The sequence below is a fragment of the Telopea speciosissima genome, chromosome 11 (genome assembly GCF_018873765.1).
Source record: "Telopea speciosissima isolate NSW1024214 ecotype Mountain lineage chromosome 11, Tspe_v1, whole genome shotgun sequence".
In the NCBI taxonomy this organism is placed as follows: domain Eukaryota; kingdom Viridiplantae; phylum Streptophyta; class Magnoliopsida; order Proteales; family Proteaceae; genus Telopea; species Telopea speciosissima.
In genome coordinates, this window is record NC_057926.1 from 52,732,680 (window position 1) to 52,760,568 (window position 27,889).

At 37.8% G+C, this 27,889-nt stretch overlaps 2 protein-coding genes and 1 long non-coding RNA gene across 5 annotated transcripts; 2 read left to right on the forward strand and 1 right to left on the reverse strand.

Moving 5' to 3' along the window:
- Positions 1 to 1,916: 1,916 nt before the first annotated feature.
- Positions 1,917 to 8,605, forward strand: LOC122646634 (probable RNA-dependent RNA polymerase 1). 2 transcript variants are annotated; one of them, XM_043840225.1, is made up of 5 exons: positions 1,917 to 1,958; positions 2,831 to 3,374; positions 4,252 to 6,167; positions 6,626 to 6,776; positions 7,577 to 8,605. In XM_043840225.1, exons 2-5 carry the CDS (start codon positions 2,850 to 2,852, stop codon positions 8,405 to 8,407), a joined length of 3,423 nt encoding a protein of 1,140 aa, XP_043696160.1. In that variant the 5' UTR covers positions 1,917 to 1,958; positions 2,831 to 2,849; the 3' UTR covers positions 8,408 to 8,605. The 2 variants fall into 2 exon arrangements, with proteins under 2 accessions (XP_043696160.1, XP_043696159.1); XM_043840224.1 differs by having other exon boundaries at positions 1,922 to 1,963.
- On the reverse strand, positions 8,531 to 26,232 carry LOC122646638. The gene is made up of 3 exons (XR_006330661.1): positions 26,220 to 26,232; positions 25,954 to 25,958; positions 8,531 to 8,609 (listed from the first exon to the last, which is right to left on the reverse strand). It is a non-coding gene; the product is annotated as an uncharacterized LOC122646638 (long non-coding RNA).
- LOC122646635 (probable RNA-dependent RNA polymerase 1) lies at positions 13,469 to 19,802 on the forward strand. Of its 2 annotated transcripts, none has more exons than XM_043840226.1 (5): positions 13,469 to 13,500; positions 14,438 to 14,984; positions 15,975 to 17,818; positions 18,207 to 18,357; positions 18,751 to 19,802. In XM_043840226.1, exons 2-5 carry the CDS (start codon positions 14,457 to 14,459, stop codon positions 19,588 to 19,590), a joined length of 3,363 nt encoding a protein of 1,120 aa, XP_043696161.1. In that variant the 5' UTR covers positions 13,469 to 13,500; positions 14,438 to 14,456; the 3' UTR covers positions 19,591 to 19,802. The 2 variants fall into 2 exon arrangements, with proteins under 2 accessions (XP_043696161.1, XP_043696162.1); XM_043840227.1 differs by having other exon boundaries at positions 13,482 to 13,500; positions 14,454 to 14,984.
- Positions 26,233 to 27,889: the final 1,657 nt, after the last annotated feature.

Here is a 27,889-nt window from a genome sequence, read left to right on the forward strand (position 1 = left end):
ACTCTATTTTTTTTTTGGGTTAAAGAACGTCACCCAGTCGTGGACACTATACCTATACACAATTGGGCGCGAAGTGGCTGCCCAATCACCGCCAAGACACCTGAAATTTCTGCCTTGGAATGGGGGTTGGGCGATCATTCCATACCCAGCTATGTCTAGGCGCAATGTCCACGATGCCTTAGACACAATTGGTTAGCATTCTTTATCCCTATTTTTCTTTTTTGGTAAACATCTATCAATTCTACTAGTCCACCATTCTCTCACCTCCGCTCCCTATTTATTGTCTTAGATATAGGATCTAGCCGATTCAACCTGGTGGTTTGCTATTCCCTAGGGAGAACTGCATCAGAAGCTTGATCGGTGGTTCAAGCCTCTTTGGCGGCACCAAATCCACATTTACTTGCTTTCCAAAAAATGGAACTCCTATTGGTATCATATTTGATCCCTTGTGAATCTTGTCCTTACCTCCTTGAGGGGTCCTGATGGCCAATAGTACCCAAAAAAAAGATGTAGGACCCACACAACAGTACATAGTGTCCCAATTATCCAATGAGGACCTTATGCTTCGTGATCAAGACTTCATTTCCATTGGTTTCTCAGGTATCCCATGCTACTCCCCACTATTAATTTTCCATGAGAACCCAATGCATTTGTTTGCTGACATGGACTAAAACAAATGTCGTTTTGTATGAATTTCTTAGAGCTATCCCTTTCAAGATTCCTTTTAGATTATAAGGTACACTTATAGAAAAGAGAGGAATCTAATATAAAAAAACAAAAATCTACCGGTCCATGGTAGGTGGGACCCAGATATTTAATTAACGAAGACTTCTTTTAATGAGTGAGAATGATAGGATGGTGCGTCAAAAAAAAAAAAAAAAGAATGATAGAATGGAAAAAGGCCGTCAGTTGCTCCTAATACACACGTGGTATAAGACTATACATCTACCTGGTCTTACTTGATGACGATTGTGAGTCGTTGGATCTAATGACTATTAGGGCTGCAACAAGGTCAGGTTGGACCGGGCCTTTAATAACCCCAACCCAACCCTGAGTCTCCTTAGCTGGGCTCAGGTCCTATTCGGCCCTGACTGAGGGTCAGAAAAATCCAACCCTGTGCATGATGAGCTGGTCAGGCTGGGAAAAAGAAGAATAAGAAGAGAAAGAAGAAGGCAGGGTCGGGTTAGGCCAGGTCGAGCTGGGCTTAGCTTGAGGCCTCAACCCTGACTTGGCCTGGCCCTGACTCAGGGCCAGAAATTCCCAACCCTAACCCTCCTTCAGGACCAAGGTATCTCAACCCAAGCCCTGTTCAGGCTCAGGGCGGGTTCGGCCGTCAAGGCCAAACTTGCACCCAGACTACTTCTCCATAAAGGATGTTTGGTTACAAGGGCAGCTCTAACTTTCAAACCTTGTTTGGCTGAATGTGGACCCCACTACGACGACCCCCCACTACGGCACTACGTCATTTCCTCGACGAAAGGAGACGACGACCTTGATTGACTTGAAACAGTAAAACTAATAAATGAGTTTAGAGTGACCATAGTATTAAAATGGGAGAGGTTACGTGTCACTTACTGAAGCTCCCATTGGACTTGTTCTGAGCTCACATCAGGAAAAGATTCTGATCCAGCGGTGTTCATATTGGGAGAGTAGAGAGCTTAAGCCTTGGCAGTGGCACTTGGACTGTTAAGTCACTCAGGTCTGAAGGCTCCAAAATATTAAAAGAGAAACTCTAAAGCCGAGAAGGGAAGGGGTTTTGATCTTTCCTTCCTCTTTCCTCGGAGTGATAAAGCATTGTTACCTTCAAAAGCAGCGATCATGGATTCTATGGTTTCATTTATTAGTATTACTGCTTCCTAGTTTCTTCTTCACTTAACTCCTTTACTTTGAAACCATCTCTCTACTCTGTAGTTTGAGCAAAACCTGAAATCTTCTGGTGGAACTTTGAGACCTTTGAGGTGAGGTAGTTATCTCGTCTCTTGTGCTTTTTAATATTTTATTTATGTTTCAAGAAGTGGGTTAAGTATGAATTGTTGTTCTTATGCTTCTTTGGTTTCTGAATAATTGTTTCCATTTCATCTTGTCTTCTTTTTAGTATTTTATTCCTTTTCTGGTACCCTTGTTTCTGTTTTCCTGTCTTTTGCATGAGATGATTAAGCATTAAGAAATTTACATTCTATTTCTGAAGTGTCAATAAGTTGAGGCAGGATCTCTCGATCAGGGGCTTAGCTAATTCTTTGGAAAAGAGCGAAAATTGCATTTTTTGGAGTGATCATCCATGAAGAATTGTACATTCTATTTCTGAAGTGTCAAGTTGTGATTTTATCTCTCTTGTCCTCTGTAATGGCTACAGCTCCAATAGTAGTTGAGGCTGGATCTCTTGATCATGGGCTTAGCCATTTCTTTGGAAAAGAGGGAAAATGCATTTTTTGGAGTGATCTTGTTTTATAATAAGAGAAGATAGTTTTTCTTTATGATTTTTAAACATCATATATGTATTACCCTTTAGCAGTCACTTGGTATGAGATGATCAAGCATGAAGAAATGTATATTCTATTTCTGAAGTGTCACGTTGTGATTTTATCTTTCTTGTCTTCTGTAATGGCTACAGCTCCAATAATCAGGATCTCTTGATCATGGGCTTTGCTATTTCTTTGGAAAAGTGGGAATTGTATTTTTGGAACTCTCTCTCTCTCTCTTAATTCTTTGGAGTTGAAATGATCTCGTTTTCTAATATAAGAAGATGGTTGTTCTTCATTCTTTTTAAATATCATATATCTATTAGTCTTTAGCAGTCACTTACTTGGTATTAAACAACATGGAACTGCAGTTTGGATTGGTTGGAGGATATGGGGAAAACAATTCATCTTTCTCCGTTCCCTTCTAATGCGAATGCGGAAGAAGTTAAGAGCTTTCTAGAGGGTTACACTGGTGATGGAACTGTTTATGCAGTAAAATTCAGACCACCGCAGAATCCAAGGCCAGATACGAAAGCATTTGCTTTTGCTATTGTGCAATTTACAACTGCTAAGAGTGCTGATCATATAACCTCCTTGGTCAGTAAGCGCCTGTATTATGGGACTCTTTGGCTGAAGGCTAAGCATGTGGAACGTGATATAGTACCCAAGCCAAGGTCCTCGATTCTCACTTTGGAGAATACAGAACTGTATTTTGGCTGTCAAGTTTCAAGTGACAAGTTCTGTGTTCTCTATACAGGGAAGAATGTTATGGTTAACTTTGGTTTTGACATGCGGAAAATATACTTTGTCCTGGCTAATGGAGGTGTAGAATATAAGCTTGAACTAACTTATGAGGACATCTGGCAACTCCAGCTTCGTTGTCCAAATGGTAAATACAAATATCTCCTAATTCAGGTATGCTCATTAGTAGTAGTTCAATATTTTTGCTTATTTCTATTTGACCATGATTTTATCCATTGCATGGCATGAAGATGTTAATTGTTCTTGAGAAGATTGTATTTTTGTTCTATTTAGTGCCTTAGAAATTGGGATACATCACAATTCAATGTCATGTAAAGTATAAAATTGAACTATAACTTTTCTTGGTTTCATTGCTTGTTTAGTAATAGGGTAAGATCCTAAGATTTTTTGATTCAGTAACTAAACGAACATCCTAGAAGTTAGTTATATGGTGATAATAAGTGATTATTCATGTAAAGACATACTAAGGGATTCTGGTACTAAGTAAATTTGGATGTGATCTTTTGTAATTGGAATTGTGAGTCCCTGATTTCAAACAAAACCATTAAATTTGTAATGGTTCTTACAAAAATTTATAGATGTTCCCACATTGATAGTGAATTTTTATATGTGGATATTTCAATCACGTATGGGATCATATGAAATTCTGAGAGCCCATATACATTGATTTGGATAGGCATACCTGATTGGTTCACGTGGGTAACCACAGTTCATTGCCTCAGTAACTGGTCAGACTGAATTACTCGTGTACTAGTGCAGAGCAGGCTGCACAAAAGCTCCCTTTGTATCTGTGAAGCTACAGTATAGTTTTGTGGGATTGAATGCAAGCAATGGTTGTTAGAATTTTGCAATTGATTTAATTTAATAGTCTACTATATCATGGCCTTGAGCTTTTGACTCCAGCATTGCTGCTTGAAATTTACTATTTTTACTGCAAATTTATGTAGTCCAAACATGAGTGCTCTGAACATTTGTAATCTTTCACATAGCATGTGATTTTAGACAGCTGACATAACTTCTTCAAATTTAGGTGCTTGGTGCTCCTCGGATCTATGAGAAACCTATGTGCTCTTTAGGGCTCGTGTTTGAAGATCCCAGTTTAAACTATTTCAAGGATGCTTCAGATGATCAGTGGGATAGAGGAACAGATTTCACCACCTCATGCTGTATTGGACAATCTTCTGCCATGTGTTTAAGGCTTCCAAACAGCTATGAACTTCCAGATTTGAAAAACTATTTTGTCTACTACAAAGAAGATAAAGGTCAGTTCATTTTGAAGAGTGGATCAGCGTTCTCCAGTAATTTGGATCTAGTCCCCATTGTTGGCCCTCCTGATGTTCCTGAGTTGCAGAGATTCCCATATGACATCCTGTTTAGGGTATGTACTTTGGTACAGAATGGGTGCCTTGCAGGGCCAACGCTTGATGCTAATTTTTTCAAGTTAGTTCATCCTGATTTCATTCCAGTTTCCTACATAGAACATGCTCTGGAGAAGCTGCTTCATGTAAAAGAATGCTGCTATGAACCAGTTAGGTGGCTCCGTGAACAATATGGAAGATACCGTACATCCAAGCGCACTCCTAGTTCCCCTACTATTTCCTTGGATGCTGGTTTGGTATATGTTCGCAGGGTTCAAATAACCCCTAGTAAAGTTTACTTTTCTGGTCCGGAAGCTAATGTTTCGAATCGGGTGCTACGCCAGTACTCTAACCACATTGATAATTTTATTCGTGTTTCTTTTGTTGATGAGAATTTGGATAAAATGTTTTCAATAGATTTATCTCCACGTACATCTAATGGCAGAAATGAAAGGCGTACTGGAATTTATAAAAGGATACTCTCTACATTAAGAAATGGCATAGTTATTGGAGAAAAGAAGTTTGATTTTCTTGCCTTCTCATCAAGTCAGTTGCGTGATAATTCTGCATGGATGTTTGCAAAAACGGATGATGGGATTACAGCATCAGAGATCAGAAAACAGATGGGTGATTTTCATGAAATAAGAAATGTGGCAAAATATGCTGCTAGATTGGGTCAATCTTTCAGTTCTTCCACAGAAACTCTTAGTGTTGATAAGCATGAAGTTGAAACCATCCGTGATATAGAGCTGCAAAGAGGACAGATGACATATGTTTTCTCAGATGGGATTGGTAAAATTTCTTTTGATTTTGCAAGGAGAGTTGCAAGAAAGTGTGATGGCTTAAAAAATTCTACTCCATCTGCCTTTCAAATAAGATATGGTGGCTACAAGGGTGTTGTGGCTGTAGATCCAACGTCTGCAATGAAATTATCCTTGAGAAAGAGCATGTGTAAGTATAAATCACAGAACACAAATCTAGATGTTCTGGCATGGAGCAAGTATCAGCCTTGTTTCCTCAATCGTCAGCTAATCACCCTTTTGTCAACGCTTGGAGTGAAAGATCGTATATTTCTAGAGAAGCAAAGGCAGGCTGTAGACGAGCTGGATGCTATTCTAACCGATCCATTAAGGGCACAGGAAGCACTTGAGCTGATGTCTCCAGGTGAAAACAGTAATGTTCTCAAGGAAATGTTGATGTGTGGCTATGAGCCTAATAACGAACCATTCCTTTCGATGATGCTACAAGCATTCCGGGCAGCGAAGCTGCAAGAACTGCGAACAAAGACAAGGATATTTGTTTCAAATGGAAGATCATTGATGGGATGCTTGGATGAAACTCGAAACTTGGAATATGGGCAAGTATTTGTCCAAGTTTCTAGCATTGGGCGTAAACAGTTTCATGGAAATTCCTCTTTTATGTTTCACAGAAATGAATCGGACCAGCAAAAATTTATTGTTGGGGGAAAGGTAATTGTTGCTAAAAACCCATGTTTGCATCCTGGTGATGTGCGTGTTTTGCAAGCCATTGATGTCCCAACATTGCACCATATGGTGGATTGCGTTGTTTTCCCACAAAAAGGAGCAAGGTGAGACATTCTACATAATTTATTCTGATAGTTACCTTTTACTATACTGAATCTTGATATTTTTCTTGTCTCAAATCAGGATCTTAGTTTGATTTATATCAAACAGATGCTTAGCAGATATAGGTTATACCATCCAGGATAACTGTACCTGAGTTTTGTCTTTCCTTTTCGAGTTGGGCCCCCGACCTCTCTCTCTTCTTATAACTGGGTTTTATCATAGAACTGAAATATTTGGATGCTTTGAATGTTTTTATAGTAGAAGCTCCTAAGTAATTGCTATCAAAGCAGAGGGGTTAAGTTTTTTTTTTTTTTTAATAAAAAACCCAGTTTTGTGTTATTTGTTATTTTTTATGCATAGTGTTCTCTTATTGTATTCCTTTGAAATAAATGCTCTTTATAGATCTCAATTTTTCCTTCACTAAAACTTGTTTTTAATGTTATCTGAACTGTTGTTGTAGACCACATCCAAATGAATGTTCAGGGAGTGATTTAGATGGAGATATATATTTTGTCAGTTGGGACCCTGCACTTATTCTGTCCCGGCAAATCCAACCCATGGAGTATGTTCCCGCACCAACTCTGTTCCTGGACCATGATGTTACAATTGAGGTACTAGTCTTGCATGTTAGGATTCACGATATATTTCTGAAACTCTTTAGTATACTCCTCCATAAAGATTCTGGTTCTTACTTAATCTTTTATGTAGTGTGAAGTTGTCCTAGTATTTATAATTTTGAGGCAATTAATTGGATAATGGAGAATGTGAACTTCTTGTAGTTTTGTATTGGTTTATTACATAAATGCTGTCTCATTGTCCACAATGAAACATTTATGCATCCGTACATACTATCAGATGACTAGCGATTTGATTTTTAAATAGCAACCTGTACTCACGGTTCCCATGAATATTGACTAATGCCTTGTAGATTTAAACCTCCATCAAATGAGCTTAATCAAATGCACAGTTTATTTTATAAAAAAAAAAATCAAATCTGTATTATTTCCTTCATAATTACTCTCTCTTTCTCCCTTTCACATTTGATACTGTTTCTGGAGCATTCTCCCTCATGGCTGTTCAACTGAAGCTATGTGAGCTTCCATACTAAAATCTGACTATGTTCTCTAAGTGTCTTGATAACTGATTACTATTTGTTGCAAAGCAAATTAATGCTGTAATTGTTTAAAAGAAAAGGTATCTGTTTGATAAGTATCCAAAGATCACCTTAGTTTGATATTAAAACTTGCATCTCACCATGTTCTTTTGACAACATCTCAAGGTGTGCTTGTATTTGTCAGTTGCATTTAGATTGTGCTTCTAAGATACATGGTCATAGGCTCTTACACTAATTCCTCATCATAATGTAGAACTGAAAATCCGTCGGAGTCATGTTTGTTTTGGTGTGGTACAGGAAGTTGAGGAGTACTTCACAGACTACATTGTGAATGAAAGCCTTGGAATCATAGCAAATGCTCACACAGTGTATGCTGACAAGGAACCAAACAAGGCAGAAAGCGATAAATGTCTAGAACTTGCAAAGCTATTCTCAATTGCCGTCGATTTCCCAAAGACTGGTGTACCAGCTGAAATTCCAGCTAAATTACGTGTCAATGAATATCCAGATTTCATGGAAAAGCTTGACAAACCAACCTATGAATCGCCGAGAGTGATTGGAAAACTCTTCAGAGAGATAAAAGACAAATCATCACACACATTCTTTATAGAATTCACTCGGAAGGAGGCGAGGAGATCTTATGACCCTGACATGGAGGTTGATGGCTTTGAGGATTACATCGATGATGCTTGCTATTACAAAGGTGAGTATGATTCGAAGCTGGGAAATCTAATGGATTATTACGGGATTAAAACCGAGGCAGAGATCCTCAGTGGGAATATCATGAAGATGGCAAAATCATTCACAAAGAAACGGGATGCAGAGGCAATCGGATTGGCAGTTAGGTCTTTAAAAAAGGAGGCAAGGAAATGGTTTGATGAGGGACTTGGGACAGGTTCATCTCCTGATGAGGTATATGCCAAGGCATCAGCTTGGTATCACGTAACATATCATCCTGATTATTGGGGATGCTACAATGAGGGAATGAATTGGGATCATTTCCTGAGTTTTCCATGGTGCATCTACGACAAGCTGATAAAGATCAAGAAGGACAGAAACAGTATCATCAGATCCCGTCGCTTGTCATTGCTGGCACGCCGATTTGCGGATGGTTTCAGGCTCAGTTGAAAACCAGGGTTCCCTTAATTAAATTAATATCTGATGTTTGCTTATGTTGTTTTATATTTGGATTGGGAAAAAAACCATTTAGGTGTGTAAAAACTTAGGGTTTTAGGGAACTGCTGAATGTGATGTAAATAGGGAAGCCTGGACCAAACTGCTGAAAGGAGTGTCTAGTTGCTGATACTAATATTAATCTTTGAATACCAAACTACCATGTAGCAGATATTAGCTAATATCCAACTGTTTCTTCTCCACAAACCCAAACTGTGGCATGGCCATATGGATCACTGAATGTATCACACGGTGGCATGCAATCCTAGTGACTGAAACTCAAGTTTGCTCCATGGCACCAAGATTAAGGTTATAACTTATATTTTTTTTGTCTTGATGGTCCACCAAGATTGAGAAATAATGGATCATACATGGACTTCTGGTGCAATTTTTGAGCCAACAAAGTTAGGACATGGTAAGCATATATATGGTTAGTCCATGTGTTAAGAGGACTGATTCTCACAACCATCTCAATTGTAAATATTCAGTCCAAAGTGAGTAAGGAAAGTGATTTAAAGGTTAAGGGAAAGGGTTCTTTGAACAAGCAGGGCACTCTACACCCTCTCAAGCTAATTTTTAATCTTTATTTTTCGTTAAAAATATTAATAAAATAAACTCATGTGAGGACGCAGTGTACACCTTAGGCTTAAAGTGAAAGTATTAAGATTACACCCCACTTCTTTTTTTAGAGTGGGGGTTGTTATGATAAGATTACAAAATTGCCACAAGAAATAATTGGGAGAAATTTTTCCTCCACAAAAATATACACTTGATTAGTTTTATGAGTACAAAAAAGTATTCAATGATATCTTAATAAAGGAGCGGGAGTGGGAGCTTGACACACACTGACACAAAAAATGTTAGCATGTCCTCATAAGGAAGTTTAGGTGGGGCTAAAATGTCGTGGACAATTATACCTCAAGATCCTCTATTCACATGTCAAGTTTTAGTTCAATTTGAGTTTGCTAATGTCAATTCTAAGATTACTAAGAAGGCGCACAAGACTATCAAAGGTGATGTTCATAGGAGGGATACCTGTATATGAGAGGGAAGATATCGTATTTTAGTTTGAAATTTGAATTATAACCAATCCGCATAATTTCCTAGACACCAAATGATCAGAGTTGCCACATCATTTGTTTTTTTCACATGAAAAAAAAAAAAAAAAACATTAGACATGATATGAAAATCCAAAAAACCCTTTTTTCCTTTAATAATTGCACTTACCTCCCAATTTACACAAAATGTTGATAGCAAATGATGTAACTATAAAAGCAACTACAAGCACAGTTGATTGCAACTGCAGCCATGGTTCTAAGTATCAATATCTTATCGGCATATTGATCATAATATTGCCAAAGATTGATATTAATACGATAGAGATACAGATTAATTGTATTGACCAAATACGTATGCTGGTTGATACAAACACTGAGGCTACGTTTGGTAACGTTCAAAACAGCGTTCTGAACAATTCTTTTGTTCAAAAAGAACAAAAAAACATGAAAAAGTGTTTGGCTTTGTGGTTCGTTTTTTCGTTCTTTTAGAACGAACCGGAGATCTTGAGCACCAAAAGAACAAAGAACGATGCGAGCGACAGACAAATCACAAAACCCGTGATTTTTTTGAGAGAAATCACGACACTCATCTCTCTTGCTCTGCTAGCACTAGGAGACGACGAAGGAAGGACTCGCTCTACAACCCCAGGAAGGACTCACTCTCTCTCGCTCTCTCTCCCTCTCTATCTCTCGCATGCTTTGGTAACGTTGTTTCCCTCTCTCGATCTGTTGCTGTCTCTCCCTCTCGATCTCTCGCACTCTCTACACCTCTCTCTTGCTCTTACCCTTTCTCTGTCTCTCTCTCCTTCTCATATTCTCTGTGTCGTTTTTTTGGTTCTTTTCCTCTCTCTGTCTCTCTCTCTCTCCCTCTCACCGTCTCTATGTGGAGATTATGGAAGATTGATCCAATTTGTTTCCGATTTTGTCTCAGGAAGTGGATCAACACCCTACAACCGAAAACAGACACAGAGAAGCACCCCTTTGTTTCCCATTTTGTCTCAGGTAATATTATATCTCAGATCTAGTGTAGTCTAGTTTAGTCTCTGATTTTTACTGTAATATAGAATATTGGTTCTGATTGTCTTTCCTTCAATCTTGAACCTTGTATATTCTTTCTCAAATCTTTGTTTATATTTTGATTGAGATGTAAAATCAGATTTTGGGATATATTCAGAAAGAGTTGTTCCGATTAATGTATCGTGCATCTATAGTGACGCAGTGATGCATACACAATAGACTTTTTTTTTCTTTTAAATTTTTTTTCCTGCTATAACGTCTCTGGCAAAGTTGTTGGTTCGTGTGAGGTATGTTTCATTTTTTTCTCAGATTGTACCAGAGGATCTGGTTTATTACTAGTGTTGAAATTGTGATTTTGCTTTGAATACTTCATTCCTGTAATTTGGTAAGTTATAGAAAGTCTTTGTTCCAACAACTCATCGATCTAATCTCAAAAATTAGCTGTGGGAACCCTCTTGAGAGATAATGTTTCTCTTTACAGCAGGGAACATTGAAGTGAACTGAAGGTTGTTTGATGCCCCATTTGCTTCACTGTGCATGGTGTAGTTTAAATTTCATTTCGCTGGCCATAATTTTTGGGTATTTTACACCATTCTGTTCGAATCTTTTTGATCCTGTACAAATAAAGGTGTATGCATGTATGTGTATCTTCTTTTGATCAAGGCATGTATGTGTATTCATTTAGGTATATGTGAGCATGAATCATATTGTTTAAGCAGGGAGTCTATGATGGCTCCTTTGCCTTTGCAGTCACTGGACAGGTTCAGTGAGAATTGGAGCACCCAAGGCCTACAACAGGCCCCATACTGCTTGGCTCTCAGTTTCTCTCACTGTACCTATCCAGTGATGAGATTACGGACTTCTTTTTTTTCATGGCAAAACATCTTTAGAAAATGAACTTCCATATGCTGATCTACATAAGTGGATCCATAATACCATATCAAAGGGTTCTATATGCATTTGTCCATTGCATTTTCATTAAAGCTACTTGGTTTCTTTCCCCAGAGAGACATCTTCTATTAGAATCCCCAATTAGTTGGGCCATTTGTAGAGCTATAAATAAATTTATGTTTTAATGGTAAAACACCTACTAGTAGTCTTATCTTGAAAGAGTTTCTGCTATAATCCTCTAATGCACCTAGTGAACTTGGGAGTTCTCTTTTGCCTTTAATCTTTTGTGGGTCCTTATGTTAGCATCCCATGTTTCTTTTCACAAAGACAAGATGGTGCTTTTGGGTAATTTTCGTTTAATCTCAATAAAAGCTTAGTGTGTGCAGAGGGAGAAGAAAAGATTTCTACTAACCTTTGCCTAAAGTGGTTGAGATGATTGCACTTTGAGGGAATGAATACAAAAGCTGTTATACTCTTGTATTGTAAAAGAATTTTAGAAGTCATCAGATATATGGATGAGTGAAAGATGCAAATCAGTTTCAATTTTGATTTTTCAAAGATTTTCATATAGTTTCTTACTATGGAATCTCTTGGCTTTCTAGAATCCAAAAGAATGGAGAATATAATTTGGTTTAATTTGTTGTGTTAATTCATTGACAACTTGATGGGTCTTTAGCTCAAATTGGTAGAGCACTTGGAACATGAGCATGTTCCAAGAGGATGGTGGTTCGAGTCCACCAAGGCCCTCTTTATTCAACTGTTCATAGCATAGTTAATTATGCCACTAATCCACACAAGAACCCAATTTTAATGGCATCTTTGAAATTTGACATCTTTTTATACTAACTTTGGTTATGTTAATGAGATATTTTAATTTTATGTTAAGGTTGGGAAAAGGATTTTACAAGTCTTTTTTTGGTATAATTGACAAAGAAATGGCTTTATTGTAATTAATATCAAATAGGGAAGAATAGATTTTACCAAACACCATTTTCGTTCTAAATAGCATTCTTAAGAACGTTACCAAACGGTCATTTTCGGTCTCAGAACGCTGTTCTAGACCAAGAATGCAAAAGAACGTTTCTAGTCAAGAACAGGTGTTCTTTGTTCAGACCGTTACCAAACGTAGCCTGAAACCAATACATATGCTAGATTGATACAATTCGAAACCTATAACCTTGAGGGTTTGGATCGAACCAGGATCCTTTGCAGTGCCACCTGGCCCTTTGTTGTGCCATTGGATGTGCACCGCCGCCCCGCCGATACTGCAGAGGATTTTAATACGTTTCTCACGTGGGAACAGTCACCACCTTATTCACACCATACCAGAGATGCAAGACGCACCTTGGCACGCGAGATCCATACTCCATAAACGGTGTGAATGAGATGGAGACCGCCCCCACTTGAGGAGACTCAAACCTTGACTGCAACAGGGTTTAAAGAGATGAGGTCAAAATTTTTTTTTCCTCCCCTACCCCCCATCCTTTTTCTTTGCTTGGGGAACAAGGTTCATCTCTGTATTACCATTGGTCTTCCAAGTATCCCATGCTACTCCCATTATTTAGTTCCTATCATAAGCCTATGCATGTTTTCTGACATGGAGGATAAGAGACGTCATTTTGTAGAAATTTCTTAGAAGCTAACATTCATGATCCCCATTAGATGTGTCGTTTTGTAGGAATTTTCTTAAAGCTTTCATTCATGATCCCACTAAGATTACATGTACAGTGAATAAAGAAGACAGAAATCTAACAAAAAAGTGTTAAAGTTCACTGTTCATGATAGGTGAGGCCCAGAAGAAATAATAATGTAAGACTTATACTTTTATGAGTGAGAACAATGAAGCAAGAAGTGAGAGTAGAAGTGAAGTGGTGTTCCTTTTAGCATGGAAAGATGACATTCCTTCTCCTCAAGTCTGGGTACTGACAAAGCTTAGTTACCTTGGAAAGCAGAGCTCATGGATTCTATGATTTCATTTATTATTAGTATTACTGCTTCCTAGTTTCTTCATTAACTCATTCTTACCTTGAAAGCATCCCCTGGAACCTCAAACCTCTCTGGTGGACCTTTGAGACCTTTGAGGTTAGGTGGTTTATCTTGTCTCTAAGTTTTGTTAATGTTTCAGGAAATGGGTTGAGTATGAACTCTTATTATGTTTCTTTTGTGTCTGAATCATTGTGTCATCTTTTTAGTATTTAATTTCTTTTTTTTGTGACCTTTGTTTCTGGTTTTGCAGAAATGTACATTTAATTTCTGAAGTATCAAGTTGTGATTCTATCTTTATTGTTTTCTGTAATGGCTATGACTCCAATAGTAGTTGAGGAAGGGTGAATAGAAAATGGGCTTGTGGGGGAAATAGCAGTTGGAGCATGGAAGTTTCTGCCTCTCTCTCTTTTCTTCATCTTTTTAGTATTTCATTCCTTGTTTTTTGTGACCTTTGTTTCTGGTTTTGCAGAAATGTAAATTCAATTTCTGAAGTATCAAGTTGTGACTCTATCTTTATTGTTTTCTGTAATGGCTATGACTCCAATAAGTAATTGAGGAAGGGTGAATAGAAAATGGGCTTGACCATTTCTTTGGAAAGAGGGAAATGGCAGTTGGATTTTGAAAGTTTCTGCCTCTCTCTCTTTTTTTCATCTTTTTAGTATTTCTTTCCTTGTTTTTTGTGACCTTTGTTTCTGGTATTGCAGAAATTTACAATCAATTTCTGGAGTATCAAGTTGTGATTCTATCTTTTATTGTTTTCTGTAATGGCTATGACTCCAATAGTAGTTGAGGAAGGGTGAATAGAAAATGGGCTTGGCCATTTCTTTGGAAAGAGGGAAATGGCAGTTGGAACTTGGAAGTTTCTGCCTCTCTCTCTCTCTCTCTCTTTTCTTCATCTTTTTATATTGCTTAATCCTTTGGAGTTGGGAATGATCTTGTTTTTCTAATAAAACAATATGTGCTTATTGAATCTCATATATGTATTAGCCTTTAGCAGTCACTTACTTGGTATTAAACAAACATGGAAATGCAGTTTGGATTAATTGGAGGATATGGGGAGGACGATTCATCTTGCTCGGTTCCCTTCCTGGGTAACTGCGGAAGAAGTTAAGGAATTTCTAGAGGGTCGTACTGGCAAAGGAACTGTTTATGCAGTAAAAATCAGGTCACCCAAGAATCAAAGGCCAGATGAGGAGGCATTTGTTTTTGCTTTTGTGCAATTTACAACTGCTACGAGTGCTGGTGAACTTGTAGACTACTTGGTCAATAAGCGCCTGTATTGTGGAAATTTTTACCTGAATGCTTCATATGCGAAACATGATATAGTACCCAAGCCCTCGATTCTCACTTTGGAGAATATGAGACTGCATTTTGGCTGTCAAGTTTCAGGTGATCAATTCTGTGCTCTCTATACTGGACAGGATGTTGTGGTGAACTTTGGTTTTGACCTGCAGAAAATATACTTCTTCCTGTCTTATGGAGGTGTAGAATATAAGCTTGAACTCTCTTATGATGACATCTGGCAAATCCAGCTTCGTTGTCCACGTGGTCGATACAAATACAAGTTTCTCCTAATTCAGGTATGCTCATGAGAAGTAGTTTCACTATTGCTGCTTATTTCTGTTTGATCATAATTTTGTCCTTTCCATGGAGTGAAGATGTCATTGTTCCTGATAAGATTGTATTTTGGTTCTATTTCTAAGTAAAGTAGTCCTCTTGCCTAATGATTTAGTGTCTTCGGTGTTGGGAGACAATTCACAATTCAATGTCATGTTCAATATAAAACTGAAGTATAACTGGCTTATGTCTCTTTATTCGTCTAGTAATAGGGTACGATCCTAGGATCTTTTGATTCAGGAACTAACTGAACATCCTATAAGTGAGTTATGTGGTGATAATAAGCCATCTTTAGATGTGATCTTACCTTTGCAATTGGAATTGTGTGTCTAATTTCGAACAAAATCATAAAATCTGTACCTACATTGATAGCGGATTTTTATATCTAAGATTTCAATTACATCTGGATCAATATGAAATACTGTGAGACCATATACATTGAATTGGCTAGGCTTACTGATTGGTTCACAGGGGTAACCACAGTTCATTGCCTCAACAACTGGGAAGACTGAATTACCCATTCACTAGTGCAGAGCAAGCTGCAAAAAAGTGCCCTTTGCATCTGGGATGCAACAGTATAGTTCTCCATTCCAAACCCAATCATTCTGAGCTGCACCAAACAGGGTTTAGTCCTGGTTTGATAACTCTTTTATAAGGATTTGATAAGTTTCACTGTTCATTTGATTAACAATCTTTACTTCAAAAGTAGTTGCTTCATTTTCGCTTACTCTAGTGTTGAATTGAATGTAAGCGATGCTTGTTACTATTGATTTAGTTTAATAGGTTACTACCTCATTACCTTGAACTTTTGACTCGAACATCGCTGCTTGAAATTTTTTCAATTTGTACTGCAAAGTCATGTAGTCCAAACATAACAATACTGCTCTAAACATTAATAATGTTTCACAAAGCATGTGAATGAAGACAGATGACATAATTTCTTCAACTTGTAGGTGCTTGGTGTTCCTCGGATATATGAGAAACCTGTACACTCTTCAGGGCTTGTGTTTAAAGACTATTACAAGGATGCTTCAAATGATCAGTGGGATAGAGCAACAGATTTCACTCACTCATTCTGTATTGGACAATCTTCTGCAATTTGTTTAAGGATTCCACACAATTGTGCACTTCCAGATTTCAAAAAACATTTTGTCTACTATAAAGAAGATAAAGGTCAGTTTATCTTGAAGAGTGGATCAGCATTCTCCAATAATTTGGATCTAGTCCCCATTGTTGGCCCTCCTGATGTTCTTGAATTGCAGAGATTTCCATATGAAATCCTGTTTAAGGTGTGTTCTTTGGTTCAGAATGGGTGCCTTGCCGGGCCAATGCTTGATGCTAATTTTTTCAAGTTAGTTCATCCTGCTTTCATTCCAGTTAACTACATAGAGTGTGCCTTGGAGAAACTGTATCATTTAAAGGAATGCTGCTATGAACCTGTTGGGTGGCTCCATCAGCAATATGGAAGATACCGCAGATCCAATCGTACTCTTAGTTCCCCTACTATTTCCTTGGATGCCGGCTTGGTATATGTTCGCAGGGTTCAAATAACCCCTAGTAAAGTGTACTTTTTTGGTCCAGAAGTTAATGTTTCGAATCGTGTGCTACGCCACTACTCTAACTACATTGATAATTTTATTCGAGTCTCTTTTGTTGATGAGAACTTGGATAAAATGTACTCAATAAATTTATCTCCAAGTACATCTAATGGCAGCGAGGAAAGGCGTACTGGAATTTATAGAAGGATACTTTCTACATTAAGAAATGGCATAGTTATTGGAGAAAAGAGGTTTGATTTTCTTGCCTTCTCATCAAGTCAGTTGCGTGATAATTCTGTATGGATGTTTGCAAAAACAGATGATGGGATTACAGCAGCAGAGATCAGAAAATGGATGGGTGATTTTCATGAAATAAGAAATGTGGCAAAATATGCTGCTAGATTGGGCCAATCTTTCAGTTCTTCCACAGAAACTCTTAATGTTCATAGGTTTGAAGTTGAAATTATCCATGATATAAAGCAGAGGAAGTATAATTTCTCAGATGGGATTGGTAAAATTTCTGCTGATTTTGCAAGGAGAGTTGCAAAAAAGTGTGGCTTAAAAAGTTCTACTCCATCTGCCTTTCAAATAAGATATGGTGGCTTCAAGGGTGTTGTGGCTGTAGATCCTACATCAACAATGAAATTATCTTTAAGAAATAGCATGTGCAAGTATAAATCACATAACACAAAACTTGATGTTCTGTCATGGAGCAAGGATCAGCCTTGTTTTCTCAATCGTCAAATAATCACTCTTTTGTCAACACTTGGAGTGAAAGACTACATATTTCTAAAGAAGCAAAGGCAGGCTGTAATCAAACTGGATGCTATTCTAACCAATCCATCAAGGGCACAGGAAGCACTTGAGCTGATGTCTCCAGGTGAAAACAGTATTGTTCTCAAGGAAATGTTGATGTGTGGCTATGAGCCTAATGTTGAACCATTCCTTTCAATGATGCTACAAGCATTCCGGGCAGCAAAGCTTCAAGAACTACGAAAGAAGTCAAGGATATTTGTTCCAAATGGAAGATCATTGATGGGATGTCTAGATGAAACTCGAACCTTGGAATATGGGCAAATATTTGTCCAAGTTTCTAGAATTGGGTGTAAACGAGTTCATGATAGTTCCCCTTTTATTGTTGAGAGAAAGGTAATTGTTGCTAAAAACCCATGCTTGCATCCTGGTGATTTGCGTGCCGTTGATGTCCCAGCATTGCACCACATGGTGGATTGCATTGTTTTCCCACAAAAAGGAGCAAGGTGAGACAGTTTACATGACTTATTCTGTTAGTTAATTATACTCTCTGATTTTTTTGTGATATCAATTCATAATCTTAGTCTCACTTATATCAAATAGATACTTATGCAGATATAAGTTATACCATCCAGGATGTAACAGTACCTGAATTTTGTCTGTCCATCTGGGTTTGGGCCCCCCACCTTTCTCTATCTCTCACTGTTTTTTTTTTTTTTTGGCAGAAGCTCCTAATCGATAGCTATCAAAACAGAAGGGATTTAGGCCTTTTTTTACTTCCTTTTTGCAAACAGTTTTCACTTATTTCATTCCTTTGATGTGAATGCTCTGTATAGTTCTCAACTTATCCCTGTCTAAAATTGGTTTTTGATGTTATCTGAACTGTGATTGTAGACCACATTCAAATGAATGTTCAGGGAGTGATTTAGATGGAGATTTATATTTTGTAAGTTGGGATCCAGCACTTATTCCTCCTCGTCAAATTGAACCAATGGAGTATGATCCAGCAGCAACTATTACCTTGGACCATGATGTTACAATGGAGGTACAATGTAATTCTGAAACTCTTTAGTACTTCTCCATATAGATTCTGGTTGTCACTTAGTTCTTCATATTTACTCTGTTTCTTCCTTTCACTTTTGATACTGTTTCTAGAGCATTCTCTCTCAGAGTTGTTCAACTGAAGCTATGTGAGCTTCCATTATTGAATCTGACTATGTTCTCTATGCATTACCCTTGATAGTACTAATTAGTAATTACTATTTGTTGCCAAACAAAGTAATGCTGAAATCTTGTAATGTTAAAACTTGCATCCTGCCTTGTTCTTTAGATTGTACTTCAAAGATCAATGAATGGTCATATGTTCTTACACTAATTCTTCATCACGATGTAGAACCAAAAATCCCTTGGAAGTCATGTTTATGTTTTTCTGGTACAGGAAGTTGAGGAGTACTTCACAGATTACATTGTGAATGAGAGCCTTGGAATCATTTCAAATGCTCACTTAGTGTTTGCTGACAAGGAACCAAACAAGGCAGAAAGTGATGAATGTATAGAACTTGCAAAGCTCTCCTCAATTGCCGTCGATTTCCCAAAGACTGGTGTACCAGCAGAAATTCCAGCTTATCTACGAGTCAATGAATATCCAGATTTCATGGAAAAGCTTGACAAACCAACCTATGAATCAACAAGAGTGATCGGAAAACTCTTCAGAGAGATAAAAGACAAAGCATCAGACACATCCTTCATAACATTTACTCAGGAGGTGGCAAAGAAATCTTATGACCCAGACATGGAGGTTGATGGCTTTGAGGATTACATTGCTGATGCTTACCATTACAAAGGTGAATATGATTCTAAGTTGGGAAACTTAATGGATTATTATGGAATCAAAACTGAGGCAGAAATCCTCAGTGGGAGTATCATGAAGATGTCAAAATCTTTCTCAAAGAAACGGGATGCAGACGCAATCGGATTGGCAGTTAAGTCTTTAAAAAAGGAGGCAAGGAGATGGTTTGATGAGGGAGTTGGGAAAGGTTCATCTCTTGATGAGATATATGCAAAGTATAAAAAGGCATCAGCTTGGTATCATGTAACATATCATTCTGATTATTGGGGATGCTACAATGAGGGAACGAATAGGGATCATTTCCTGAGTTTTCCATGGTGCATCTATGACAAGCTGATAAAGATCAAGAAGACCAAAAACATTTTCTTCAGGTCTCTTAATTTATCATCACTGGAACACCAATTTGCAGATGGTTTCATACTCAGTTGAAAAGGAGGGTTCCCTTCAATTAAATTTCTGATGTTAATTGCTTTTGTTGTTATATGTTTGGATTGAGAAAAAACCATTTAGATTTAGGTGTGTAATAAGTTGGGAGCTTGATGGAACTCCTGAATGTGACGTAAATAGGGAGGATTGATCAAACTGCTGAATATGGCTTTTGTAGTTGCTGATACTTATATTTGAATTTGAATACTATAAAATAATATTAGGGAGAGGGTTCCTCATGCAGCCATTGGAGAGAAATCTGCCCACACCACCAATGGGTGTCCCGAACAGGTGAGCGAAAATAATAAAAAAAGGGAAGTAGTTTTCTGTCCGGGAGTTTGGTATACACCAATACTTTCAATGTGTCCATCTCTCTCCTCCTCAAAGCAAGGGGGCAGAGGTGTCTTTTCATATGGGGAAGAGAGAGATAGACTCATCGGAGTGTTGGCGTAAGCTACACTCTCGGGGAGAGAGTTCTTTCACTTCCCTAATCTTTATTTCCTTTGCAACCAAACGGTCACATGGCAGAGTGAGCCTCCACTGATTTGTGAATTTTTTCACGGGAGTCTTAGTATTCCATGACTAGGACTCCACATGGCAAAAAAATCTACTTATGTTCAAAGTTTTTATAGTAGTCCTCTACTTATGGGGACTCTTTTATTACTAAATTGCAGTCCCTAGCTCATTCATTTCTAAAATTCTGAAATGGATGGTGGTTGGGTCACCATGGATCTAGTTCATGGTATTAGCATCGGTATGGGTTGCTGCTGAAATTGATATCGATATTGATCTCGATCTGCCATATCAGGTTGAATCGAATGATTTTGCTCATGATGATTCTGATACTTTTTTTGACTATTTTGCCCTCCTTGGTTTTTGTACCACCGATACAATGTTGGTCAGATATGATATGACTCGACTGATACACCCGATCTGATACTAATTCTTAAATCCTTGTGAACCACCTACATGGGACCCAGCGGGGTCATTTGTCAAATAAAAATGGTCAAATCACATCTAAGGGCATTTATGACAATACACAATGTGGGTTGTGTATAGGGGTGCAAGTTTGGCCCTGGCGGCACGAACCCACCCTGGCCCGCTCTGAGCCCAAACAAGGCCATGGTTGAGATATCTTGGCCCTGAGGGTGGGTCAGGGATGGAAATTTCTAGCCCTGAGTCAGGGTTGGGTCGGGTCAGGGTGGGTTGTGTATATATATATTGATATAATATATATTATAAACTTTAAATGTCACCCACATTGTGTTATATAATATATTATATATGAAGATAATAAGTGATATAATACATTTTATTGTGTTATTTTACATAAAATTGATAACTTTCTCCCCGGCCCAGTCCAACCCATGCATCTCCCTTCCCCCTTTCCCCTTCCCATGATCAGGGCCAATCAGGGTCAGCCCAGCCCGAGGGCGGGTCAAGGTTGGATTTTCCAGGCCTTGAGTCAGGGATAGGTTGGGCTCGGGCCTAGATAAAGGAATTTAGGGTTGGGCTAGGGTTTTATAAAGCCCGATCCAACCTTACCTTGTTGCAGCCCTAGTTGTGTATTACGAGTTTAATACAACTCAATTATATTCCTTCTCTACACAATTAAGTTGTCTTGTTGTAGCAGACTAGCAGCCCTTGTTAGGGAGGGCAAAAAAAAAACAAGATATCTTTTTCTCTATTGTCGTTGTCAGCTGGATCACCCGTGGGGTTTGGGTAAGGATGTCAAAATCAAAGCAAAATTGAAACCGAATGAAACAATTTAAACCAAAACCGTAAAACCGTGTAATAAATGGTTTTGTTTATGGTTTCAAAATTGAGGCCGTTTAATTAAACAATTTTAACTGAACTGGGCTGTTTAACGCTCTTAGATGTACATAAATGTACCAAAAGCAAACAGAAACCATTTATCGAAATTGAACCAAACCATTCAAATAGAAACCGTAAAATCTTTTAATATATGATTCGATTATGATTTCAAAATTGAGACAATTTAATTAAACGGTTTTATCGGAACTGATCGTTTAATAGCCTTAGGTTTGAGGCAATCATTTTCATTTAAGGATAAATGGAGAGAATCTGCCTTATTGGTTTTTGATAAATGTAGTAAGAATCGTGGGAGCGGTGATAAGGATTTTTTGCCAAAAAAAAAAACTCAAAACAAAAAAGGAAAAATGGAGAAGAAAGAGACAGAATATTGGATTGGAGTGGGACTGATGATAAGCTACCAACATCATGTGATTGGATTGTGATTCAAATGAAGTTGAAAGCGGTTACTGTAGTAATTGTTGTTGCTAACATGAATTCTGTGTGTGATTATTTTAGGCATGAAGCTGAATTGGCAGCAGCTGCAGCACAACCTCTTCCTGATGATGATGATGACACATTTGAGTAGATTCCTGGATGGTCTTCTTCACCCAACCTCTTTTAGAATAGGTCTAGCTAAATATTCTTGGGCTGTTATAGTGCCAGTTATTTTGCAGGTTCTGGTCTTTTAAGTGTGGATCTGCAATGTACTCTTCTTTCTCTTTTCTAGATCTTAGTCCATGGTGGGGAAATTACATCTTTATTGTCATTAGTGATCCAAGTTTAGAGTTCTTGGTTATTTTGTAATGGTATTCGTTATCTACATTCTTTTCAAGATTTGGAACTGTTTCAAAATTATCTCTCTATATTTCATTGCTGGAAATAGCCTCTCTGCGAAAGTAGGGGTAATGCTGCATACATTATGACCCTTCCCGGACCCCGTAGTGGCGGGAGCCTCGTGCACTGGATACGCCCTTTGATCTCTCTATATTTCATTGGTGGCTAGACCATGAGAAAAAATCAATGGGGGGGGGAGGAGCAGATTTGTTAACAGCCAAACTGGCCTGTTGGTTAGCCCAAAATTGGCCTAAGTCTTGCAAGGAATATTAGCCACCCACCATCTATATAATCTATATAAAAATAACCCCCGAGATGCCATGTTACAGAACACAAGCTATAGAGGAAAATTTGTTTCGCTTGCACAATTTCCACAGCAAAAAAGAGTATTGATGCACATATACGCATATATATTTTTTGGGGAGTAGAACGCTGCCTGGTTGTGCGTCTTGCGTGGCAACTAGTCCCAGACACAGAACCGTCTTGGGGTGCCCTGAAAAATCCACCTTTATATGGGGGCAAGATGGTCATTTCTAGGCTCCCCAAGGCAGTTTTGTGTCTGGGCATGGTTGCCACGCTAAGCATAAGATCGGGTAGCATTCTTTCTCCCATATTTTTCTTGGAGGGGGAGTGGGGAAGATGAGTATAGAGACAAATATTATATTTAATCTTCCAAGTGGAACCACCACCTTATTGGGCAAAGCAAGACAGTTGATCTCCTTTATATCATGTGTTCAAGTAGTGATTACTTTGCTACGTATCTGTTGGGTAACCTAGAGGGGGGTGAATAGGTTACTACTAGTGGATTTTGCCTATTTTTTGATTAGTTGTACACTTAGATTAAATATAGCAATGTAAAAAGCAAAAGTAAATGAGGCACAAGATTTATAATGGTTCAGCTAACTTAGCCTACATCCACTCCTCTCAATCTTGAGAGAATTCCACTAGTATTTTCATTTCTATACAATAAGTGGAGAAATGACACAGTTACAACTCTTTTTAACAGGATAAGAGGATCCTTACAATCTTAGTTCCAGGACAAGAGTATCCTTTCAATCTTAGTTACAAGACAATAGTATCCTTCTAATCTCTTACGGATGAGAGGGTCCTTGTACTAATCTAAGTACGGTCTAGATTAATACAACAATGCTTTTTCAAATCAAAAGCATAAACAAAATAAATACAGTAGAGTTGTGGTATAAATACCGATCAAAGAGTAGTGACACTTTACCCTTTGAGTGATGTTGGTGCACAATGATATGAATGATGTCGATGATAATGATGCACCTTTGATCTCACAATACACTTCTCTTGATGATACAACTTGGAGAAGATGTGGAGAATAGAGAGCTTGAGTTATTGGACAAGAACAATAAGTTGGAGCTTTGAGCTCAACACTAAAGAATGCTCTCACTAATGATTTGAAACTCTCTTCAAATGATCTCAATTGGATGTGTATATTGTATGTTCAAGGGTTGCTTTTAGAGCCATTTTGATGCTCTATTTATAGCAAAAATATGGGTGGAGTTTGAGTCCCAATGGATATAAGACGGTCATAATTTTAGTCTGTCGATTGACCTATAAAACTTGTTGGTCGACCGTAAAAAATTAGCCGTTGAAGAACTAGCCGTTAAAGCCAATTTTTGGGCTATTGGTCGATTGTCGATCAACCTATGGATCAACTTACAGGTGTCGGTCGACCGACAATTTTGTTTGTTGCAACCGATAGGCCACTGGAATCAGGCTTGTGACTTTTAATTACTGTAGGTCGACCAATAGAATCTGTAGGTCGACTGACAGACAGTTTGTCCTATTTTTGACTGTCTGTCAAAGGATTTTTGGTCCGATTTGTTTGGGACTTCATGGGGTTTTGTCCAACACTTTTATAGACTTATTCTTAGGTTTAGGGCATGATGATTAATACCTCCTAGAGTCTCTAAGAATGTATGCAATGCGTATGCAATTTAATGTGCATGTGTATAGATTGTGTTCTAAGTGCAGTTGGTTCTTCTTGGAGCTTCTTCCACTTGTGGGTGTGAGTTCTTGGCTTCCTTTAGAGATGTTCTTCAATCTTCAAACCTCAATCTACCATCATTCTTTTGTAAGAATGGTGAGGTGTCTTGAAGTTCTTCCATCTTCAAGTTGTGAGAGATTTCTTCTTGAGCTTCCAAGTTTTGGACTTCTTTTGAGCTTGATGTTGAATTTCTTTATTCAGCCTTTGTGCTATGTCCTTCAAGTCTTGGCTTGTTCTTCTTTATTCTATCATCAATCCTATTGACATAATGATACACAATGGCTTGTACCAATACGCTTGTTATCATCAAAACAATCATGGATGGAGGGGAGTGTTTTCCCAATAATCTTCCCCTTTTTGATGATGACAAACATATGATTTGACTAAAGTATATATAATGCAAAGATAGAATAAATAAGACAAGAAGCATATATTTTCATCAAGTATTATATATAATCATTCTCCCTTCTCCCCAATTAAACATGCTAAAAAAAATAATTCAAATCATATCAATCCTTTTCCCCCTTTTGTCAACAACAAAAAGGAGTAATATAGGGCAAATGGGCTCCCCCTGAGCCAGTGCTGGTAAATAATTTAAAATATTCATTTTTAAAGTAAATAATGCAAGAGTGAAGCACAAATTAAAAATTAACTTCAGGTGGCTCCCCCTAAGAGTGTGCTTCCTCGTCAATAATATGTATCTTAATAAATCTCAAGAAGTAAGATATCATATCATAGCAGATATAAGAACTTAAGTTTACCATTCTATTTTTCTCTTCAAGCATAGCAACAAAGCAAAATTAATTATACATTGGACCCCACTGTCCATCCATATTAGGATAAAACATACCTTTAGGTACCCAAACTTTTCTAGAAGCATGATTTTGTGTTGTGGGTGTGTGAGTTGTTGGCCTTTGGTATCTATATGGTGCATAATATTTATGTGGTGTGTAAGACCAATTATTGATATAAAGCCTTTGGTGATCATAAGGCCTAGTGTGTGTGTTTGGCCTATACATCATGTGTGGTCTTTGTTGAACATATGACTTATAGTAATTTTGTGATCTTTGGGGTGCATATGGCTAGGTGTGGTAATGGGTCCAAACAAATCCAAGTGTAATAGTTTTAGTGGGCTAGTGGTAGACACTTCATTTTTAGGCTTATGAAATACATTGGCTTGTTTTCCTGTTTGACAAGCATCACATACATGGTCTTTTTCAATTTGAGTTTGGGTAAGTTTCTAACCAAATTCTTAGATGTAATGGTCTTAATTACTTTTACATTAACATGTCCTAGTTTTCTATGCCATAGGTAGGGATCAACATCATTTGACATAAGACATATATTGCTAAAATTAGCTTAATCCAATAAGCAAATGTAGATGAGTCAATGTCAAGCATCTTGGGGTTAATGAATTCCCCAGAGAGATCTACCTCATGGAATTTAAGGATGGCAGTTATGAGTCTGTCATATGGAAGGTTCCCCCTGTAATGAGGTATTGCACAGTGCTCCATGGTCTTCATGATCAAGTATGGGAGATTGATGGGATTGGCAGTGACAAGACATCAAGTGATATAGGCTTGAAAGGCATTGACTTGGTCCCTATGACCACCTTTTGGCAGAATGTTGTAGCTTACAATGAAGTTAATCATCTTAGGTAGTTCATGAAGTTGGATAGCTTTAACAGTTGGTTCAAACCCAACATAGTCTTTCATGATAGCACCATAAACTTCATCTACATTCATAAAGGTCTTGGCATCTCCTTTGGGAGGAAGATATCTCACGTCTCCAAAGGTGGGAATTCCCATGATTTTTCCTAGATCTTCATATGTGAACATGATGAAAACACCCTTTACTAGGGATGTGATGGCAAGCCTATCATTCACCATTTGGGTTCTAAGATTGCAATAAAAGTGTCTAGCAAGATCAGGATAGCAAGGATCAACATAAATTAAGGTATTTTTCCAACACAAATATTTAAAATACTCTTTAATTTCAAAGTCAAGGAATTGAGAAACCCTTACAGTTCTTTCCTTGTCAACCTTTCTCTTCTCAAAACTTCCCCAGAGAAAGGAGGCTTCTTTTGAGATGAAGAGAGACTTGTCATATGCTGCAGAGCTCTCCCCAGCTTTGGCTTTCTTCTTTGGTTGTTTGCCTTTGTTTTGCTTTGGAGCCATTTGAAACCTAGGGCTTTAGAGATTAGAGAAAAGTAGAGATTTTTGGGTTGGAAGTGGGTGAAATGAGTAGGAAAAGCGATTTGGGGTTTGGATTTGGTGAAATCTCAAGGATTTTTGCAAGGTTTTGCTTTAGAGTTCAGAGAAGGTACCCAAAAAAAAAAAAAGAAAAAAAAAAGGGTTTTGGAGAGGAGAGGTCCCAAACAAAAAAAGAGGGAAATGAGAAAATGTCCTCTCGGTTCTGTTTAAAAACAGATTTCTTTTGTGTCGGTCGACCAATACGACTCTGTAGGTTAACCGACAGACTAAAAACAGGGGTATTTGAGTTTTTAGCCCAGAATTTTGATAGCAGTCTGAGTTCTCTCCTCAAATAGCAGAATCTTTCTTCACTTAATGGTTTGGTGAAGATGTCTGCGAGTTGTTTTTCAGTTTCAATGTATTTTAGAATAATTTTCCCTTTTTGAACTGTGTCTCTAAGAAAGTGATGCCTAATATCAATATGTTTGGCTCTAGAATAGAGAATGGGATTTTTGCTTAAATTGATTGCACTTGTATTATCGTAATTAATTGGAGATGAATCAAAATGTATCCCATAGTCCATGAGAGTTTGCCTCATCCAAAGGACTTGGGCGCAACACCTACCGACCGCAATGTACTCGACTTCTATAGTGGAAAGAACAACAAAATTTTGTTTCTTGCTAAACCAAGAAACCAAGCAGGATCCTAAGAAGTGGCATGTACCATTTGTACTCTTACGATCAAGATGGCACCCGACAAAATCGACATCCGAAAAACTTATCAAATCAAAATTTTGGTTCAATGGGTACCATAATCCTACATTTGTAGTTCCTTTAAGATATTTAAAAATCCTTTTAACGACACTAAAGTGGGATTGCATTGGATTGGCTTGGAATCTAGCACAAGCACACACGCTAAACATGATGTCTGGCCTGTTAGCAGTGAGATATAGAAGGCTGCCAATCATGCCTCTATAGCGTGTAGGGTCTATGGGTGTGCTTTCCTCATCTTTAGATAGTTTTAAAGAGGTACTCATGGGGGTACTAGATTATTTTTGTCCATCAAAATCAAACTTCTTGAGAAGTTCCTTGGTGTATTTAGTTTGACATATAAAAATTTCATTTTTGGTTTGCTTAATTTGAAGTCCTAAGAAAAAATTTAGTTTACCCATCAAACTCATTTCAAATTCATCACTCATGCATTTGCTAAATTCAATATAAAGATTTTCATTGGTAGATCCAAATATAATATCATCAACATATATTTGCACAATAATATAGTCTTTTTCTTTATGCTTAACAAACAAAGTTGTATCAACCTTACCCATTTGAAATCCACTTTGGATTAAAAATTCACACAATCTCTCATACTAAGCTCTAGGAGCTTGTTTGAGTCCATATAAAGCTTTGTTAAGTTTGAAGACATAATCCGGATGTTTTGTATCTTT

Bases quoted from the DNA above. Each gene is read 5' to 3' on its own strand.
- LOC122646634 (XM_043840225.1), top strand. From the start codon at position 2,850: ATGGGGAAAACAATTCATCTTTCTCCGTTCCCTTCTAATGCGAATGCG. The intron at 3,375-4,251 runs GTATGCTCATTA...CTTCAAATTTAG, and splicing joins ACAAATATCTCCTAATTCAG to GTGCTTGGTGCTCCTCGGAT. The intron at 6,777-7,576 runs GTACTAGTCTTG...GGTGTGGTACAG, and splicing joins ACCATGATGTTACAATTGAG to GAAGTTGAGGAGTACTTCAC.
- LOC122646635 (XM_043840226.1), top strand. From the start codon at position 14,457: ATGGGGAGGACGATTCATCTTGCTCGGTTCCCTTCCTGGGTAACTGCG. The intron at 17,819-18,206 runs GTGAGACAGTTT...CTGTGATTGTAG, and splicing joins TTCCCACAAAAAGGAGCAAG to ACCACATTCAAATGAATGTT. The intron at 18,358-18,750 runs GTACAATGTAAT...TTTCTGGTACAG, and splicing joins ACCATGATGTTACAATGGAG to GAAGTTGAGGAGTACTTCAC.